This window comes from Pristiophorus japonicus, chromosome 15 (assembly GCF_044704955.1).
Source record: "Pristiophorus japonicus isolate sPriJap1 chromosome 15, sPriJap1.hap1, whole genome shotgun sequence".
NCBI classification, from domain to species: domain Eukaryota; kingdom Metazoa; phylum Chordata; class Chondrichthyes; family Pristiophoridae; genus Pristiophorus; species Pristiophorus japonicus.
Window position 1 is genome coordinate 16434705 of NC_091991.1, and position 22035 is coordinate 16456739.

Here is a 22035-nt window from a genome sequence, read left to right on the forward strand (position 1 = left end):
AGAGAGGCTGCAAAGAGATTTAGATAGGTTAAGCGAATGGACTAAGGTTTGGCAGATGGAATACAATGTCGGAAAATGTGAGGTCATCCACCTTGGGAAAAAAAACAAAAAAAGGGAATATTGTTTGAATGGGGAGAAATTACAACATGCTGCGGTGCAGAGGGACCTGGGGGTCCTTGTGCATGAATCCCAAAAAGTTAGTTTGCAGGTGCAGCAGGTAATCAGGAAGGCGAATGGAATGTTGGCCTTCATTGCGAGAGGGATGGAGTACAAAAGCAGGGAGGTCCTTCTGCAACTGTATAGGGTATTGGTGAGGCCACACCTGGAGTACTGCGTGCAGTTTTGGTCACCTTACTTAAGGAAGGATATACTAGCTTTTGAGGGGGTACAGAGACGATTCACAAGGCTGATTCCGGAGATGAGGGGGTTACCTTATGATGATAGATTGAGTAGACTGGGTCTTTACTCGTTGGAGTTCAGAAGGATGAGGGGTGATCTTATAGAAACATTTAAAATAATGAAGGGGACAGACAGGATAGAGGCAGAGAGGTTGTTTCCACTGGTTGGGGAGACTCGAACTAGAGGGCACAGCCTCAAAATACGGGGGAGCCAATTTAAAACCGAGTTGAGAAGGAATTTCTTCTCCCAGAGGGTTGTGAATCTGTGGAATTCTCTGCCCAAGGAAGCAGTTGAGGCTAGCTCATTGAATGTATTCAAGTCACAGATAGATAGATTTTTAACCAATAAGGGAATTAAGGGTTATGGGGAGCGGGCGGGTAAGTGGAGCTGAGTCCACGGCCAGATCAGCCATGATCTTGTTGAATGGCGGAGCAGGCTCGAGGGGCTAGATGTTCTCCTGTTCCTAATTCTTATGTTCTTATGTTCTTATACTATCCAGTTCCCGACTACAACTTGACAGCTGAAGCTGTCGTGGTCATCGGCAGGTGCTAAGGTAGGTTGCGCACGGCGATGACGTTTTATCGCCGCGCACAGCTCTGTGAGGCTCTCCCAGCAAGAGCGGGGCCTCCGCAAAACCCCGCCTAATTCCGCGGTTATTGCGCCTTGTCTGGGCGAAATCCATTTTGTGCCCCGTTAACTCCCGTCGATAAATTGGTAGCCCTTGAAAAACGTTAGTGGGCATCGCGATGCACTATTACCCTTGAGCCTGTTTGATGTAATGCAGGTAGCACGGCACCTTTGTGCTGCCTGCTCATAAGTATTATTTCTACGTTCAGCCAGTGCTAACCATACTGTTGATTGACTGCACGCATCAGAAGGGGGCCCGGAATCGTTACTTCCTAGCACTACCTAAAGCTAGCCTGCTCTGCTTAAATCAAGCCTTCACCTCTTAAAGAGGGGGTGCATTGTGGCTAGAGCAGGTGATGGGAGTATTTGTGAGCTGAATCTGACTTGGGAAAGAGAGAGGAAGCTTGAACATGGGAGACAGCAGGCACCCAGGTTTTCCGATGGTGCATTGGAAGCCTTGGTGGAGGAGGTGGAAATGAGAAGGGATGTCCTGTATCTGCATGTATGCAGGAGGCCCTCCAGACACACATTGAAAAGGCAGTGAGAGCAGATAGCCATGCAGGTCAATGCCAGGAGTACAGCCCCAAGGACCTGGAGGTAGTATCGAAAGAAGTTTAATGACCACACACGAGTGGTCAAGATCAGTGACTGCATTGTCAAACACCATATCTTACCAACTGCACCACTCGCCTTTGCTGCTACTCAAATCAGCACACCCCCATCACTCATCTACCAAAACTCTCAATCAACCAGGACTCATACCTGACAAACAGATGCTTGACCTCACCTTCACACACTTAGCACTGTTACAAGCCTCACACCCAGATCTTACAGCTATTCAACCATAACAGCCACATTACCCAAACTCACTGACACACTTCCCTTTCTCTTGTCGTAGAAGGTGGTGCACAATCGGAGGCAGCAGGAACTAAACGGAGGGGGAAGAGTTGAGCCTGTATGCTCTAACCCTTAGTCGCTGAAGTGGGACTTGAAACCATAAACTTTGGACTCAGAGGCGAGAGTTCGACCAACTGAGCCACAGCTGACACTGCTGACGTAGAGGCGGGATCTGCACCATGGTGAGAGACCGGACACAAGTGATCTACAGACAGGGCGGGGTCACACACACGAGATCTGCTGCAGAGGACTCAGATGGGGACTTTAATGGGCCAGGCTACAGAAGAAGGCTGAAAGGTATGCAAAATGAGATACTTGGTGCATTGGGAAGCCTGTGCTCAATGTCAAGGAGCATGGAGGAGTCTGGCACCAACTTGGCACAGGGCTTTGCACAGAGCTTGGAGCCAATCCTTTTCCAGCATGGAAGTGGTGGCCAACCCCATCAACACACTTGTGGACCCAGCCACGATGCAGCGTCTGATGGCCAATGTCTCAGTTTGCATTGCAGCACAAGCAGCTTCCACCAAAAGTCTGAGCATTGCACTGGCAGCTCATACTAAAGTTATGCAAGGTAAGCTTGCTGCCATACAAGCGCAGACTGCTATCATAGAAACATAGAAAATAGGTGCAGGAATAGGCCATTCGGCCCTTCGAGCCTGCACCACCATTCAATGTGATCATGGCTGATCATGCAACTTCAGTACCCCAAGGAAACCTATGCAGGAAGACAGAGGGAAGTACAATGGGGGCAGAAGCAAAAGATAGAAAGAAGAAAAGTAAAAGTGGAGGGCAGAGAAGCCCAAGGCAAAAATCAAAAGGGCCACATTGCAGCAAAGTGTGTTAAAAAGACAAGCCTGAAGGCTCTGTGCCTCAATGTGAGGAGTATTCATAATAAGGTGGACGAATTAACTGCACAGGCAGCAATTAATGAATATGATATATTTGGCATCACAGAGACATGGCTCCAGGGTGACCAAGACTGGGAACTCAACATCCAGGGGTATTCAACATTCAGGAAGGATAGACAGAAAGGAATAGGAGGTGGGGGAGCATTGCTGGTTAAAGAGGAAATTAACGCAATAGCAAGGAAGGACATTAGCTTGGATGACGTGGAATCTGTATGGGTGGAGCTGCGGAATACTAAAGGGCAGAAAACACGAGTGGGAGTTGTGTACAGACCACCAAACAGGAGTAGTGAGGTTGGGGACAGCATCAAACAAGAAATTAGGGATGCGTGCAATAAAGGTACAGCAGTTATCATGGGCGACTTTAATCTACATATAGATTGGGCGAACCAAACTGGTAACAATATGGTGGAGGAGGATTTCCTAGAGAGCATTAGGGATGGTTTTCTAGACCAATATGTTGAGGAACCAACTAGAGGGCCGGCCATCCTAGACTGGGTGATGTGTAATGAGAAAGGACTAATTAGCAATCTTGTTGTGTGAGGCCCCTTGGGGAAGAGTGATCATAATATGGTAGAATTCTTTATTAAGATGGAGAGTGACAAAGTTAATTCAGAGACTGGGGTCCTGAACTAAAGGAAAGGTAACTTCGATGGCATGAGACATGAATTGGCGAGAATAGACTGGCAAATGATACTTAAAGGGTTGACGGTGGATAGGCAATGGCAAATATTTAAAGATCACATGGATGAACTTCAACAATTGTACATCCCTGTTAGAGTAAAAATAAAACGGGGAAGGTGGCTCAACGTGGCTAAGAAGGGAAATAAAGGATAGTGTTAAATCCAAGGAAGAGGCATATAAATTGTCCAGAAAAAGCAGCAAACCTGAGGACTGGAAGAAATTTAGAATTCAGCAGAGGAAGACAGAGGGTTTAATTAGGAAGGGGAAAATAGAATATGAGAGGAAGCTTGCCAGGAACTTAAAAACTGACTGCAAAAGCTTCTATCGATATGGGAAGAGAAAAAGATTAGTAAAAACAAATGTCGGTCCCTTGCAGTCAGATTCAGGTGAATTTATAATGGGGAACAAAGAAATGGCAGACCAGTTGAACAAATACTTTGGTTCTGTCTTCACGAAGGAAATCCCCAGGGCCTGATAGGCTGCATCGCAGAGTACTTAAGGAAGTGGCCCTCGAAATAGTGGATGCATTGGTGATCATTTTCCAACAGTCTATCGCATCTGGATCAGTTCCTATGGACTGGAGGGTATCTAATGTAATACAACTTTTTAAAAAAGTGAGAGAGAAAACGGGTAATTATAGACCGGTTAGCCTGACATCAGTAGTGGGGAAAATGTTGGAATCAATTGTTAAAGATGAAATAGTAGTGCATTTGGAAAGCAGTGACAGGATCGGTCCAAGTCAGCATGGATTTATGAAAGGGAAATTATGCTTGACAAATCTTCTGGAATTTTTTGAGGATGTAACTAGTACAGTGGACAAGGGAGAACCAGTGAATGTGGTGTAGTTGGACTTTCAAAAGGCTTTTGACAAGGTCCCACACAAGAGATTGGTGTGCAAAATTAAAGCACATGGTATTGGGGGTAATGTACTGACGTGGATAGAGAACTGGTTGGCAGACAGGAAGCAGAGAGTCGGGATAAACGGGTCCTTTTCAGAATGGCAGGCAGTGGCTAGTGGAGTGCCATAGGGCTCAGTGCTGGGACCCCAGCTATTTACAATGTACATTAATGATTTAGATGAAGGAACTGAGTGTAATATCTCCAAGTTTGCAGATGACACTAAGTTGGGTGGCGGTGTGAGCTGTGAAGATGTTAAGAAGCTGCAGGGTGACTTGGACAGGTTCGGCGAGTGGGCAAATGCATGGCAGATGCAGTGTAATGTGGATAAATGTGAGGTTATCCACTTTGGTGGCAAAAACACGAAGGCAGAATATTATCTGAATGGTGGCAGATTAGAAAAAAGGGAGGTACAACGAAACCTGGGTGTCATGGTACATCAGTCATTGAAAGTTGGCATGCAGGTACAGCAGGCGGTGAAGAAGGCAAATGTTATGTTGGCCTTCATAGCTAGTGGATTTTGAGTATAGGAGCAGGGAGGTCTTACTGCAGGTGTACAGGGCCTTAGTGAGGCCTCACCTGGAATATTGTGTTCAGTTTTGGTCTCCTAATCTGAGGAAGGACATTCTTGCTATTGAGGGAGTACAGCGAAGGTTCACCAGACTGATTCCCGGGATGGCAGGACTGACATATGAGGAGAGACTGGATCGACTGGGTCTGTATTCACTGGAATTTAGAAGGATGAGAGGGAATCTCATAGAAACATATAAAATTCTGACGGGACTGGACAGATTAGATGCAGGAAGAATGTTCCCGATGTTGGGGAAGTCCAGAACTAGAGGACACAGGCTAAGGATAAGGGGTAAGCCATTTAGGACCAAGATGAGGAGAAATTTCTTCACTCAGAGAGTTGTTAACCTGTGGAATTCCCTACTGCAGAGAGTTGTTAATGCCAGTTCATTGGATATATTCAAGAGGGAGTTAGATATGGCCCTTACAGCTAAAGGGATCAAGGGGTATGGAGAAAAAGCAGGAAAGGGGTACTGAGGTGAATGATCAGCCATGATCTTATTGAATGGTGGTGCAGGCTCGAAGGGCCGAATGGCCTATTCCTGCACCTACTTTCCATGTTTCTATTCCTGCTTTCTCTCCATACCCTTTGATCCCTTTAGCCTTAAGGACCACATCTAACTCCCGTTTGAATATATCTAATGAACTGGCCTCAAGGCCTATCCATTGGTGACATGGCCACTTCCTTGATACAAACTATCAGGGGGACTTATCAGCTTTCAATTTCCCTAACATAATTTCCTGACTAATCAGGATTTCCTTCAGTTCCTCCTTCTCGCTGGATACCAGGGTTCAAAGGGGCTTGTGGGGTGTCACAACAATCGAATCTGACCTCCAACAGATAATTAGAATTGCTGAGGCGCTGCCCCGGGGGAGTGGCAGTGACTCCACAGAGCACAAACCTGTTGTCCTCTCTCAGGATGGCAGCATTCATGCTCCCACCCATGCCACTCCGCCAGTGCTCTTACTATTGCCAATCAGCCTGCCAGCCTCTACTGCTACCGACCATGCCGAAATGGTGCAGCCTGAAGACGAGTCTTCTAAGACCAGAGCTGCTCAAGTTCATCCTCCAAGGCCATCTACCGTCTCCTCTACTGCAAGTCAGCAGCCTCCCACCAGCCATGCTGCAGCTACCGGGGTAGCACTGCTTAGGCGCACTGGGACAGGCAAAGTCACACAGAAGACAGACACTAAGGGAATGCACAAGGGTGATTAGTTTAAATTTGTATACAATATGGCATGATTTTATTTATAAATTTGGTTTGAAATGTTTATGTTGCATTGGCTTTTGTTTTTGCATTGTGTCCAAGAGGACAGTGTGATGGTCGGTGATAGAGGGAAGGTAAGAAGTGTCGGACTGTTGGTTAATTGGGAATTGGGGTTGAGGTTACTGGTATAGCAGAATTAGTTCTTCGTGTACAGTCTGTGCAGAAAGGGGCTGTCTAGGTTGCAGCCTCCTCTTCCACCTCTTCCTCTTCTACATCCTCCTCCTCCTCATGCTCCTGCTCCTCGCCTGAAAGGTGGTGTCCCCTCATGATGACAAGATTGTGCAGCATACCACCACAGATCTTGCGACCTGCTCAGCCGAGTGCTGCAGGGCTCTTCAAGAGCAGGCCAGCAGCAGAATCATTGCTTCAGCAGGCCTATCACATGGTCAGCTCTATCACATTTTGGGTGGCAGCATGGCTCTCATTGTATGCCTGCTGCGCATGTTTGCGTGGGTTGCGAACCGGAGTCATGGGCCATGTCACCAATGGATAGGCCTTGTCGCCCAGTAGCCACGCTTTGGGTTGCCGTGATGGTTGAGATACAGCTGGCACGGCGGACTGCCGCAGAATGAAGGCATCATGACTGCTGCCAAGATACCGAGCATTGACCTGCATGATGTGCTGACTATGGTGACACACCAGCTGGATGTTGAGGGAGTGGAATCCCTTTTGGTTCCAGTACATGGCAGAGTTGACATGCGACATCTGCAAAGCAACGTGCATGCAGTCAATGGCACCCTGCGCCATGGGAAAGCTTTAGATCCTAGCAAAACCGTTTGCTCGATCTGCCTGCTTGTCTCTGGAAAAGGGAATGGAATGAAGTTTTCTCTCTTTAGAGATATCCAGTGACCTTCCTTATGCAACAGCGGACAGCAAACTGCAAGATGTTGTTAATATCTCCAGCATCAGCCTGGACGGAGTCAGACACATAAAAGTTCATAGGCACGGTCATCTTTGCAGCCGCTCGCAATACGGTCCTTGCCCTGATCTGAGGTTGGAGTGGTAGCTGCCGTAGTTTGCAGATTTCAGTGATGACCTCCTTAGTGAAGCACAGACATCTCAATCATTGGCCGTCATTGACGTTCAGGTAGGAGAATTACTCCCTGAACATCCTGGGCGGAAAGCGCCTCCTGCTGAGAGCCCTTCTTTCCCTCCTCCTTCTCCTCCCTCTTCTAGCGGCTTGTCCTTCTCTGCGTGGCCTCTGCTCATTCTCCCAATCACGCTCGATTCCGGGAGGAAGGCCGACTAGTGCACCCATATCTAGAGCAATTGGTTTGTAGCAGAGGCCTTGAAGTCAGCAAAAAGTATTTCAGCACCTGCCACATTACTCTCTGTAGACTTTGGAAACTTGAAACAAACTATTAAAAGCACCAAAAATGTGTAGAATTGCAGCAACAGCCAAATGAAATCAACCAGCAACTAATCTATAAGTATTTGATGATCCCTTTAAATAGCACTCGTGGGGGGTTCTTCCTGCCGCTTAACACATGTTCAGCTATGCATGTTTAAGAGAGGGTTGGCTGGAGTGTGGAGTTCCAAAAGGGCAGCGCTGTCATCAAATTAACATTGCACACTGATTGACGTCGTGATCTGCTGGGTCTGCATACTTCCGCTGGTTGTTAATCGCGCATACTCTAACGCCTTTTCCAAGATGGCATCCGGTGCACTTCATGTCAGAAGTGTGTGCAAATGCCGCGGATGCCATTTTGGATACCTAATAGCACTTGTCGTGCCCAAAACACTGGCGCTACCGAGTCCAATTTCTCGTCCTAGAACTTATAATATTAGACACAATCCTTCGGTTGTGGGATACCACTATACAAAAGTTTGATGCATTGGTCGAAATGTAAAATAATTGTTATGACATCTCCACTGAAGTAGCAGGCAAAGTAAATTCAGATGATGTGTTAAGGTTTTGTAAACTTTCATCTCATAGTGTAATTTGAAGGTATTTGTTTTTTAAAGTCATTTTACTTGCATGAAATTAGATTCATTAATTCCTTTTAAATTAATGGCAAAACATGGAGCGTGTGATGAGAACATTTCTGTAATTACTGTGTTTTTTTTCTCACTGATCGTTTTAATTGTATTCTCTCAGAGAGCTCTAACTGGGTTTATTTTTAGCCTGCAGATGATAAATTAGTAATTAAAAATGTAATGGTTCTTTAGTTTATGTAAACTAAAGACCCATTTTAAATATGCCATAGTAGTTTTTATATCATTCTGTGCACATCAATATCCTCTGAACATGCCACTTGTAACAGAAATATTTTAAAATCTCAATCGACACACATTTTTGGATGATGACCTATTCTGCTTCTTATCTTAATAAAATCGAACATCCTGTCCCATCTCTACAAAAGTCAACCTTAAACAGACAACATAGGAATTATTGTCCTTCCTGTATAATTATATTGTCAACCTTAAAGTTATGCATCTTAGTATGACAGATAATTATAATCAAATGTAAAAGCATATTATTGTACTCTGAGCACCAGCCACTGCACCTCCGTCTTCAAGTGTCTCATCACACTTAACCAAAAATTAATTTTATATATTGCGATTTAGTTTTTATCATTGGCATACTCTGTTCTTGTCACTGCTGCTTGTATTTTCAGAAATCATCCTTGGTGCTTTATAGCATAGCAGATCTTACTTAGAATGAGGCTATTCTTTTGTGAGAGATAAATCTAACATTCATGACTGGAATATTGGTCAAATAGAATGTTTTCTTAGCTTACAAGAATCAATAAAAAGTTATTAAATGTATAATACTTTAAATTGAAGAGAATTATATTTCCTTTTTATAAGCACCACTTTCTGTTATCAGAACCGTTTTGTACAGTTATAAAATGTAACCCACCTGGCATATTTTACGATGCTGTCTCTCCGCGGCAAAGAAGAATGGAGTTAAGCCATTGGCATTCCTTGCATCGAGAGACACTTCATTCTCCAGCAGCTCCTGAGCTATATCCTGTCAGCCAAACATGACATGCACATCAATCGACGGAAGAAATCGTTTAAAAATGACAAACATTATCCCTCAAAACATTTAAATACAAATTAGAAATCATTATTGTATTTTTGACTCTGATTTTTCTCGGCAATCACACCCTGAGCTATTTTATTTGGTTGGGTGATGATAGGAAATTCTAGCCCATTGAGTGAAAACTTATCAGCCCGCCAGCGCTCGATCGCCGCCCAAAAGACCGCGAAGATTATCGCCAGCGAAAACTTCCCCCCAAAAAGAAAAGAATCCACCAAGCGAAAAACATGGGCCTTGCAACCCCATTCTAGGCAAAAAAGAGCAATTTATGGTCGATTGTGCCGTTCGTAAACAAAATGGCTGAAAAATTTAAAAATCAATAAAAATTTACCTCGAGGCTGCGGGTTGGGCCTACCAGAAAAACACTAAAAATAATTTTTTTTCAAACAGCAACTAAAAAAAATCAAAAAAACATTCCCAAGATTTTAAAACTAAAATCACCACAACACATTTTTAAAATAATTCATAAAAAAACAATTACTTGTTTTCTTGCTGAGGTACGCACCTGCCGCCCAGCTCCGCTAATCCTAATTATTTTTAAAATGTGTGGTGGTGATTTAGTTCATGGGGCCCAAATTTCCCCAACCCCTTTTTCTGGCGCACTCTCCTGAGATGCGCTGACTTTGTGCGCTCAAAACTGCGCCAAAAAACTCACCAACGATTCTGGCCACTCTGCTGTGTGTCCCGGGTCCTGGCGTGGTGTTTCTCGTGGAGTGGGGGGCGTGCGCTGAAAACAGTGCCGGCAGCTGCACGCATGCGCAGTGGAGTCTGTGCGCATGCACAGGAGCTCCTCACCCTCCCGGTGCGTCCTGCAGGCTTGTGAGCTAGACGCGATGCTCGCCGCCCGTATCCCTGGCCGAAGGGAAGACTCGCTGTTCGCCGCCCCTATCCCTGGCTGAGTGGCCTGCCGCACAGGCCGGCCACTGCCTTCCTGCGCTGAAGGCTACAAGAAACAAGTTGGTACGAGGAGACTTTTGATCGGGTGGTGGGAAGGGTGGGTGGTGGGGGAACAGTTTTGATCGGGGGTGGGGGGATCGAGTTTTGATCGGGGGAGGGTGGGGGAAAGAGTTTTGATCGGGGGGGGTGGGGGGGGGGAAGGAGCAGAGTTTCTTTAAATGATTTAGAAAAAGTCTCTGTCAATGGCACAATGCAACTGGCTGTTAAGAGGTGAGAATGACCAGAGAAAACTTTCCTTAGGTTTGGTCTCTCTGTACCAGCAAATATCTAGTCGTGGCTTTTGTTTTGGTAGTAATCATGACTTAGGTCAATTTTTTTTAAATCCCACCAATTGTTAGTGAACAATTACATGGATGCCTGTAGATGCCCTGTTGGGAACATTCCATCAGCACCCATGGGTGCCTTATTGGGGAGTAACTGCATGGGCACCCTCAGGTACCTTGCGCAAGTGACCATCGTTCATAGCCCTGCTAGCAAAATATTTGATTCATAAATGGTTATAAATGATATAAATGATATTAAAAAGTGCATTTTTATGAAGCTTTATCTAGTGGAATGTGTAAATTATGCAAAGGTTACAGTACAAGATCTGTATTAGTTGTTGTGAAGGTGTTTAGTGCTTTGCAAGGTCCTCTGTGCTTCCCTTCCCCCCCCCCACCTATCTCTGGCTACCTGCGCTGATTTCTTAATTCTCCGCAAGGGTTTTCTGTGCGGCCATAAGTGGCCACATGCGCTGGGAGTTTGTTTGGAGCAATTATTAACCGTCCAAACTGGCTTAAATGGCCAAAACGACTGGTAACTCCCCCTTTTGAAAAAAAAAACTAAACTAAAAAAAATCCTAATTAACTCACTTACACTGGCACAAATTAAATGTGCAGAATGGGGAATTTTAAGATACTCCAGAAAAATCAAGTTGCTCCAAAAAAAAGGAGCAACTCCTGGGCAAATTTGGGCCCAAAGTGTCTTGGGAATTTTTTTTGATTTTTTTGAGTTGATGTTTTTTGAAAAATTATTTTTATTATTTTTCTGGTGTTAAGCCCAACCTGCAGCCTGGGGGTAAATTTTTAAACTCAGCTACGAGTCACAGCTGACCCAAATATCGCACCAGGGCGATCTGAGGACGGTGCATGCTGGCGTTCCGCTCCCCAGCGGTACCTCGAAACTGCCGGTGTAGCTCAGGTAAGGAATTTTTCGCTCACCTGATTACCGCCCACAATGGCCAATATTGCCCAGAAACCGGGTGGTAAGCCATAGGAAATTCTAGCCCAATGTCGCAGCAAGTACACTTTCCTCGAGTTAGAGGAGAGTGTTCAGGGCCATGACAACAACTGGGAAGAGAAAAGGCATAGCTTTATATGTCAGCGACAATTAGAAGGTAAAACAAATAGATCCCACAGAAAGAGAAAAGCAAAACGGCAAAATATTCTGCCTGGATGTTTCCATTACCAAGAGAGCCAAAATAGCGCTCGGGGTTTGCTACAGAATGGCAACTCAAAACAAGATAGTAAAATTTGATCCCAAGAATGAAAAATCACTTTCACAGTCTTTATATATATATACACACACAAATGACGTCCTTCTTGACTTGTCTGTAGCCTTAGGCATGGTTCTCCATCGCCTCTTCACCATTGTCCAGCTGGGTGGGACTGCACTCGCCTGGTTCCATTCTTATCTAATTGAATCACCTGCAATGGCTTCTCTTCCCGTTCCCGCATTGTTATCTCTGGTGTCCCCCAAGGATCTTTCCTTGGCCCCTCCTATTTCTCATCTACATATTGCCCCTTAGCAACATCATCTGAAAACAGAGCGTCAGTTTCCACATGTATGCTGATGACACCCAGCTCTACATCACTACCACTTCTCCCAACTCCTCCATGGTCTCGAAATTGTCAGACATCCAGTTCAGGATGAGCAGAAATTTTCTCCAATGAAATAATGGGAAGACCGAAGCCATTGTTTTCGGTCCTCGCCACAAACTCCGTTCCCTAGACACTGACTTCATCCCTCTCCCTAACTTCTGTCTGAGGCTGAACCACAATGTTCGCAACCTTGGTGTCATATTTGACCCTGAAATGAACTTCCAACCACATATTCGCAGCATTACTAAGACCGCCTATTTCCACCTCCGTAACATCGCCCGTCTCCGCCCTTGCCTCAGCTCATCCGCTGCTGAAACCTTCATCCATGCCTTTGTTACCTCTAGACTTGACTATTCCAACCCAATCCTGGCTGGCCTCCCACATTCTACCCAATGTAAACTTGAGGCCATCCAAAACTCAGCTGCCCATGTCCTAACTCGCAGCAAGTCCAGTTCACCCATCAACCCTGTGCTCGCTGACCTACATTGGCTCTCGGTTAAGCAACACCTCGATTTCAAAATTCTCATTCTTGTTTTCAAATCCCTCCATGGCCTCACCTCTCTCTAGCTCTGTAATCTCCTCCAGCCCAACAAGCCCCCCCCACCCCGACCCCGAGATATCTGCACTCCTCTAATTCTGCCCTCTTGAGCATCCCTGATTAAAATCGCTCCACCATTGGTGGCCGTGCCTTCTGTTAACTAGGCCTTATCTCTGGAATTCCCTCCCTAAACCTCTCCGTCTCTCTATCGCTCTTCCCCCTGAAAGACATTCCTTAAAACCTCTTAGAATCATAGAATGGTTACAGCACGGAAGGCGGCCATTCGGCCCTTTGAGCCCGTACCGACTCTCAGCTAGTCCCACTCCCCTGCCCTTTTCCCGCAGCCCTACAATTATTTTTTCTTCAGATACTTATCCAACTCCATTTTGAAAGATAAGTTTGAGTCTGCCTCCACCACCCTTTCAGGCAGTGCATTCCAGATCCCAACCACTTGCTGCATATAAAACGTTTCTCTTACATCGCCTTTGGTTCTTTTGCCAATCATCTTAAATCTGTGTCCTCTGGTTCTCGACCCTTCTGCCAATGGAAACAGTTTCTCTCTCTATCTACTCTGTCTAGACCCCTCATAATTTTGAACACCTCTATCAAATCTCCTCTCAATCTTCTCTGCTCCAAGGAAACAACCCCAACTTCTTCAGTCTATCAACGTAACTGAAGTCCCTCATTCCCGGAAGCATTCTTGTAAATCTTTTGTGCACCCTCTCTAAGGCCTTCACATCCTTCCTAAAGTGTGGTGCCCAGAATTGGACACAATACTCCAGTTGGGGACCAACCAATGTTTTATATAGGTTTATCATAATTTCCACGCTTTTGTACTCTATACCTCTATTTATGAAGCCCAGATATCGGCCCTGCCACCTTCAATGATTTGTGCCCACATACCCCCAGGTCTCTCTGTTCATGCATCCCCTTTAGGATTGTATCCTTTAGCTTATATTTCCTCTCCTCATTCTTTCTACCAAAATATATCACTTCACATTTTTCTGTGTTAAATTTCATCTGCCATGTGCCCACCCTTTTCACCAGCCTGTCTGTGTCTTCCTAAAGTCTATCACTATCCTCCTCACTGTTCACTAAACTTCCAAGTTTTGTCTCCTCTGCAAATTTTGAAATTGTGCCCTGTACACCCACATCCAAGTCATTAATATATATCAAGAAAAGCAGTGGTCCTAGAATTGACCCCTTGGGAACACCACTGTATACCTTCCTCCAGTCCAAAAAACAACCGTTCACCACTACTCTCTGTTTCCTGTCACTGAGCCAATTTCATATCCATGCTGCCACTGTCCCTTTTATTTCATGGCCTTCAACTTTGCTGGCAAGCCTATTATATGGCATTTTGTCGAACACCTTTTGGAAATCCATGTACACTACATCAACCCACTTTGACCAAGCTTTTGGTCACCTGTCCTAATTTCTCCTTATGTGGCTCGGTGTCAAATTTTTTGACTTATAACACACCTGTGAAGTGCCTTGGGATGTTTTACTACATTAAAGGTGCTATATAAATACAAGTTATTATTGTTGTTGGTGGATATATATCTAGCACAGTCTCAAACACTGCCCTTACTTTTTAATATTTACATATTTTTTTTAGTTTTTTTATTAGTATAACGACACAAAGTGATCAGAGGACGCTCCCTGCACTGGAACGGGTAAGCCCGAGGCACACTCGGTATTGGTGGAATCCTGTTGCATGTCCCAGGCTGCTCGCTGGTGAAGCAAGTGTAAATTTCAGGCCCTCGGGTAGGTCTTGGGCGGGGGGAAGCGATTGAGAGAGAGGGGGTGATAGGAGGAAGGAAAGGCGTGATCGAGAGGGTAGAGAGGCAGCTGAATGCAGCACTTACACAGTTCCATGATATGAAAGAATTCCTCTGTTGTTATGTGTGGCAACATTATAAATAAAGTACAATGCATATGGTATTGGATGGGTTTAGTTACCAGTCAACTGATAAATAGAAAGATACTCTGACTATGTAGCCTCTCGATCACGCCTTTCCTTCCTCCTATCACCCCCTCTCTCTCAATCGCTTCCCCCCGCCCAAGACCTACCCGAGGGCCTGAAATTTACACTTGCTTCACCAGCGAGCAGCCTGGGACATGCAACAAGATTCCACCAATACCGAGTGTGCCTCGGGCCTACCCGTTCCAGTGCAGGGAGCGTCCTCTGATCACTTTGTGTCGTTATACTAATAAAAAAACTAAAAATATGTAAATATTAAAAAGTAAGGGTAATATTACTGTTTCTCCAAAGTACAATATATATCTTCTGCTCGCCAATTGATCACAGCTATCAAAACCAAAGGGGGAATTTACAGCTGTTTGCGCTTCTTAACAAATGGTCTATGCTGGGCATAAATAGAAATATATTGGTGGAAAGACAACATGGGAAAAAACTATTTAAAAAGTTATTTTTTAAATGGATATAAAATGCAGATGAATGGAAACATTATACCAAGACTTACAAAGTGGCCCATCCGACATGCCAAGTGCAAAGATCCATTGCCAGAGGCTGATTCTTTTGTATGGATAACATCAAGACATGAATCCTTGAAAAACTGAACCATATTTTTCACAACATGGAAGTCACCATTTCTCACGGCTTGGAAGAAAGTTCGCTGCCAGTGGCCAGGGTTACCAGGAAATACTTCATACAAAAAGCTGTTAGAAAAATGTTAATAAATAAAATGTATTTTAGTTTTTTCATAAGAAGATAATTTTTTAATAAAGGTATTGGTTGAATTTCCAATTGCCTCACAATACCATAGAGTATACATAAATTATGCATCTGATACACAGATCCATGTATTAATAAGCAACATATTCATCTATTCCTGCCCAGTTAATATATTTCCAGTCCTTTCAAAGAATAGATTGACAAATCCAGCCAGGATTTCCAATAACTCATTGAATAAATGCACTCATTATGGCGCTGAATCATAAACACAGAAAGGTCCCCTATTCAACCTGAGGAGCACTTCCATTCTCTTTAACATCTTCAGATTAAGGATGGGGTAAATGAACTAACCAGGGTTCCTACTCCTAGACACTACCTAGTAACCTCCTGATGGTGCTGAATATGTATAAGTGCTGGATGGGGGCAGGGCTGGGCTAGGTTGCAATGGTCTCACAATAAAATAGCCAATCTCTCTCCAGGTTCTCACATGTCCTGTAAACCCAGCCCGAGAATGAGTCGTTATCTTCAGGAGTGGAGGAGTAGGAGAAGAAAATCAAAGGGAGAGAAACAAAAATAAATCCAATTGCGTGTGCTTGATGAAGCTGATCGCTAGTTCCCGAGTTCTGAAAGGCTGGAGAAACCTGGGATTTTCGATCTTGATCCAAGAGGACTGAGAGTTGGGCGTAAAAATTCACCGTCGTCCAAAACGGGGCACACCTTCCGCTTTTTAAAGTTTTTCTCTGTCTCATGGGTTGCGGCGGAGGTGCCGTCAATATTCGGCACTTGGACGGTTTGTTTGCTCAGGGCGGATGTAGTTGCGGCCGAGGAGTGGAGGTGCCCTCGCAGCGGGTTGGCTGTCCCGATTACTCACCAGCGTCACGTCACAACGTCTCTCCCCTTCAGCTAAAGGGGAGGGCCGCTGCGAGCTCTGCATATTTTTAAGTTAGGTCCACTGGGCCATCAGGGAGGGTTTTGGCCGGGCCAGCGGCCTGGCACCCAAGAGGGGATGCCAGGCTGCCTGTTGGCGGCTCGGCCGAACCCGGGGGCATAATTGTCGGGCCGACCGAGCAATCACTCGACAATAAAAAATAAAATGGCGTCGCCGGCAGCGCCACCTCCCCTTTAAGGGCGGCCGCACCGCTGACCAACAGGAAGCGCACCGACACAAAACGCTGTCAGGGGCACTGGCCGGCGACGGCGCTGCTCCCGTGGGGCAATTCCACAAAAGGCTTATTTCCCGCAGGGCAATTTCAGGAAGGGGTCGTGGGCGGTCAGTAAGGGGTCAGCGTGTGAACGCTGCGGTGGGAAAATGGCTGGCGTGGTCCCCTACACCGCTGCACTTCTGATGAAGGGCAATTTGCAAAATGGCGGCCCCTCCGCGGAGGGTCAACGGCCATTCCGCGCCGCCCTGTGGCCGCCACTTTCAGGAGGGCAATTTCGGCCCCGCGGTCTTTTAGAGGTATAAAGATAGTAAACAGCAAGGAAAATGTAAAATTATTTCAAACTAACTTGCAGAATTAGGGTAAGGGAATGCAGATTCAAGCTAGTAAAAGGCAGTCCCAAAGTTCCATAGCGGTTCTCCTGGCTTCCCACCATAACATACGCGAGAGATTAGTGAATCCCCAGACAAACAAAAACCGAGAAGCCCCCTGATACATCCTTATTATACAGTATAAATGCACACGAGGCCCATGCTTGAGAGAAGGTCACTCTGTGACCTGTCCTTTATTCCTGAGCACTCAAGTGCTGGAAGTGGGTGGAGCTTCTCCTTTTATATCTGAAGGTCCAGGTTAGGAGTGTCTCCCACAAGTTCACCACCTAGTGGTCATTGTTCTCACAGTGTACAACTTAGGTCAGATTATACATGGGTTACAATGCTGGTTGAATACATGACATCACCTCCCCACGCAAAGTCTTATTGAGATCACAGGTTGAGTCTCTCTGGTGGTTTACGCTCTCTTGTAGAGCGCCTGAGTTGGGGCTCCGGTTGTTGGGCGCTGGCCTGAGTGTCTGCTGTTTGCGATGCCTCAGGCCTGTCCGGACTGCCCACAGTGACTGGGCTCTCCTCCCTTTGGTTCCGGTGTTCGGTCACCTGTGGAGGAGTGAACTCTATATCGTGTTCTTCCTCTGCTTCTTCTATGGGGTTGCTGAAGCTCCTTTTGGTTTGATCCACATGTTGGCGGCAGATTTGTCCATTGGTAAGTTTAACTACCAGAATCCTATTTCCCTCTTTGGCAATCACACTGCCTGCGAGCCATTTAGGCCCTGCAGCGTAGTTGAGGACAAAAACAGGGTCATTTACATCAATACATCCCCCTCTCGCATTCCTGTCATGGTAGTCATATTGTGACTGGCGCCTGCTCTCGACAATTTCTTTCATGGTGGGGTGTATAAGAGATAGCCGGGTTTTGAGCATCCTTTTCATTAGCAGCTCTGCGGGTGGAACCCCTGTGAGCGAGTGTGGTCGGGATCTATAGGCCAACAGGAGGCGTGATAAGCAGCTTTGTAGGGAACTCCCTTGGATTCTGAGCATCTCCTGTTTGATTATCTGCACTGCTCGTTCTGCCTGGCCATTTGAGGCCGGCTTGAACGGTGCTGTTATGACATGGTTGATCCCATTGCCTGCCATGAAGTCCTGGAATTCAGTGCTTGTGAAGCACGGGCCATTGTCACTGACCAAGATGACCTGTAGACAGTGGGCGACGAACATTGCCCGTAGGCAGAGGATGTGCTTGAATTTAATATGTCACACTTGATCCATTTGGAGTAGGCATCTACTACAACCAAAAACATTTTTCCCATGAAAGGACCTGCGTAGTCCACATGGATGCGTGACCAAGGCTTGGCGGGCCATGGCCAGGCGCTAAGGAGGGCTTCCCTGGGCGCATTGCCCAGCTGGGCACACGTGTTGCACCTGCAAACACAAAGTTCCAGATCTGCGTCTATCCCTGGCCACCAAACGTGTGACCTGGCAATTGCCTTCATCATGACAATGCCCGGGTGCTCATTGTGGAGTTCTCTGATGAACACCTCTCTGCCCATCTGGGGCATGACTACACGGTTTCCCCACAGTAGGCAATCGGCCTGAATCGAGAGTTCATCCCTGCGCCTGTGAAATGGTTTAAATTCCTCAGGGCATGCCCTGTACGTGGCTGCCCAGTCCCCATTCAGGGCACATTTCTTGACTAGAGACAATAGCGGGTCTCTATTTGTCCAGACTTTAATCTGACGGGCTGTCACGGGTGAGCCTTCGCTTCCGAAAGCTTCAACTGCCATGACCATCTCAGCAGCATGCTCGGTAGCCCCCTCAGTGGTGGCTAGTGGGAGCCTGCTGAGTGCATCAACGCAGTTTTTGGTGCCCGGTCTGTGCTGAATTGTGTAGTCATAGGCGGATAACGTGAGTGCCAACCTCTGTATGCGGGCCGATGCGTTTGCATTTATGGCCTTGTTGTCGGCCAAAAGGGTCGTTAGGGGTTTGTGGTCTGTCTCCAGCTCAAATTTCCTGCCAAACAGGTACTGGTGCATTTTCTTTACCGCATATACACATGCGAGCGCCTCCTTTTCTACCATCCCATAGCCCCTTTCTGCCTGGGACAGACTTCTGGAGGCATAAGCTACCAGCTGTAACTGACCCTTGGCATTGACATGCTGCAACACACACCCGACACCATAGGACGACGCATCGCATGTTAACACAAGTTTCTTACATGGGCCATAAAGCGTTAACAGATTGTTGGAACATAACAAATTGCATGCTCTATTAAAAGCCCTTTCCTGGCTGTCCCCCCAGACCCATTCGTGACCTTTGCGTCGGAGCACGTGTAGTGGCTCTAGCAACGTGCTCAATTTGGGAAGAAAGTTACCAAAATAGTTCAGGAGCCCCAGGAATGAACGCAGCTCCGTCGTGTTACAGGGTCTGGGTGCTCTCTGGATCGCTTCCGTCTTGGACGCAGTAGGGCTGATCCCGTCTACTGCTATCCTCATCCCCAGGAATACTACCTCTGGAGCTAGGAAGATGCACTTCGCCTTTTTCAGTCATAGCCCTACCCGGTCCAGTCTGCGTAGCGCCTCCTCCAGGTTGTGGAGGTGTTCTTCAGTATCGTAACCCGTGATGAGGATGTCGTCCTGAAAAACCACCGTCCCTGAAATCGACTTGAGGAGGCTTTCCATATTTTATTGGAAGATCGCGGCGGCCGAGCGAATCCCGAACGGACATCTGTTGTACTCAAACAGCCCCTTGTGTGTCGTGATGGTGGTCAGCTTCTTCGACTCACTCGCCAGCTTCTGGGTCATGTAAGCTGAGGTCAGGTCCAATTTTGAAAAAAGATTGCCACCGGATAGCGTCGCAAAGAGGTCCTCCGCTCTCAGTCGCGGGTACTGGTCTTGGAGTGACACCCGATTGATGGTGACCTTGTAATCACCACATATCCTGACTGACCCATCCGCCTTGAGCACTGGCACAATCGGGCTCGCCCAGTCACTGAATTCGACTGGCGAGATGATGCCTTCCCTTAGCAGGCGGTCCAATTCACCTTCTATCTTTTCCCACATCACGTACGGCACCGTTCTGGCCTTGTGGTGTACTGGCCTGGCGCCCGGGTTTATGTGAATCACTACCTTGGCCCCCATGAAAGTGCCAATGCTGGGTTGAAATAATGAGTCAAATTTGTCCAGGATCTGTGAGCATAATACTCGCTCCACAGAGGAAATTGCATTGACATCACCCCATTTCCAGTTCATGGCAGCAAGCCAACTCCTCCCCAGTAGTGCGGGACCGTCCCCCGGGACAACCCAGAGTGGCAACCTGTTCTCCGAATCTTTGTGAGTCACGACTACCGTGGCGCTGCCTAGCATTGGAATGATCTCCTTTGTGTATGTCCGTAGCTGTGCATCAATCTGTGCTAATTTTGGCCTCCTGGCCTTGGAAGCCCACAACTTTTTGAACTGTTTGATACCCATCAGGGACTGGCTGGCTCCCGTGTCTCGCTCCATTGATACTGGGATGCCATTGAGGAGCACTTTCATCATTATCGGTGGCGACCTGGTGTATGAACTGTATACGTGCTCCACATGAACTCGCTGAACTTCAGCTTCCAGCGATTTCCCCCAGCGTTCATTTCTGCAAACTCCGGCTGAGTGTGTGCCTCCATGCCTCCAACATGAGCTGCTGTTGGAAACAAAAGGTCTCTTGCCAGTCGATCGTCCCTGACTGCCCCTGTGATTGTCCTTGAATGCGCCATTAACAGGTGTTGATGGCCCCATTACTGGCCGCATTGTCCCTTGCAATGGCGTGAATCGCCGTTCAGCTTGCCATTGTCTCTGTCAAACTCCCCCTCTGGGTTTGACTACATATTGGGGCATGCCCGATTGCCCTTGTCTGCCTGGAGAACTGTGTGCTGCTTTAACAATGTTGAATCTCTGTCCCAACCATTCCTTAACACAGTACCTCTCGTCTGTTCTGCTAGTGGCCATGTTCGCGTGGTTTAAATCCCAGTTTTTCGTCGCCATTGATACGTCCTTACTACACAGTATAAATGCACACGAGGCCCATGCTTGAGAGAAGGTCAGTCTGTGACCTGTCCTTTATTCCTTAGCACTCAAGTGCTGGAACTGGGTGGAGCTTCCCCTTTTATATTTGAAGGTCCAGGTTAGGAGTGTCTCCCACAAGTTCACCACCTAGTGGTCATTGTTCTCACAGTGTACAACTTAGGTCAGATTACACATGGGTTACAATGCTGGTTGAATACATGACACCGCCAAAAACAGCCACTGACACCCTTTCTCGAGGGGTTCTGCCTCCTCCCATTGCTACTTTGGGAAAAGCCCTGTGGAATTTCAGGGCCAACCATTTTAGGACTGATTTTAGGAAGCTTGCCTTCACACAAAGAGTGATCAACACAGGGAAAGGATTTCAAAGGAAAGTTGAGGAAATGAAAACCCTGGAATTACTTAAGAAATGATTAGATGCCACAATGAGGGGACTACAGCATCATTCTGGCTGGATGAACAAAGATGGGTTGAATGGCCTTCTCATTATATTTATCTGGTAACCTTGGGAAATGTTTTCATAAATTGTTACAGCACAGAAACTGGCCATTCAGCCTATCCAGTCTGCATTTTATCTTTCTCTCATTTTTGCAACTTTATGATGTAATCCCAACCCCTGCAGACCCTGCAATTCATGTGTCATTTTCAGGGACTCACTACTTTTCTACCACTCTTTCAAAGTCAAAGGGCAGAAAATCATGAAGTAATGGTAGATAATACAATATTCCTCGCGGCATTCAGAGTCATTACGCCTGATCCAATGCCAATAAACAAATTTTAGTTTGGAGTAATTTGTATTTTTGTTGTATATAAAATGCTGGCCATAAACTCCCCAAAAGGGAAAATTTTTCAATCACTGCCAAAGAACATGGAGACAAATGTTCCTAGCTTTATCCATCTTATATCAATCACCATTCTCTATGTATCACATTCCAAGATCTGAGGTCCGGCACACTCTGTACTGTATTAAACTGGATAACTCATATGTGCCTCATTAGAAACAACCATGGGTGGTGCAGTAAGTGAGACACTGGGCTTTTGCCTCTTGGAACGAGGATTGAATCCAGCCTAGAATGAGGGGATAGAAGTCTCCTCTCTCTGTTGGCTGTGAAGGCTCCATGTGAAAGTCATTCAGGCAATCGC

The 22035-nt window shown here is 46.4% G+C and overlaps 1 protein-coding gene across 1 annotated transcript in view; it reads right to left on the reverse strand.

Moving 5' to 3' along the window:
* Positions 1–22035, reverse strand: part of LOC139281359 (uncharacterized) — a 191755-nt gene that overhangs the window by 90953 nt on the left and 78767 nt on the right. The window contains exons 15-16 of the mRNA XM_070901513.1: positions 15134–15329; positions 9111–9221 (exon numbers count right to left, since the gene is read on the reverse strand). Coding sequence (XP_070757614.1) covers positions 9111–9221; positions 15134–15329 — 307 coding nt within the window. The remainder of the gene's footprint in view (positions 1–9110; positions 9222–15133; positions 15330–22035) is intronic.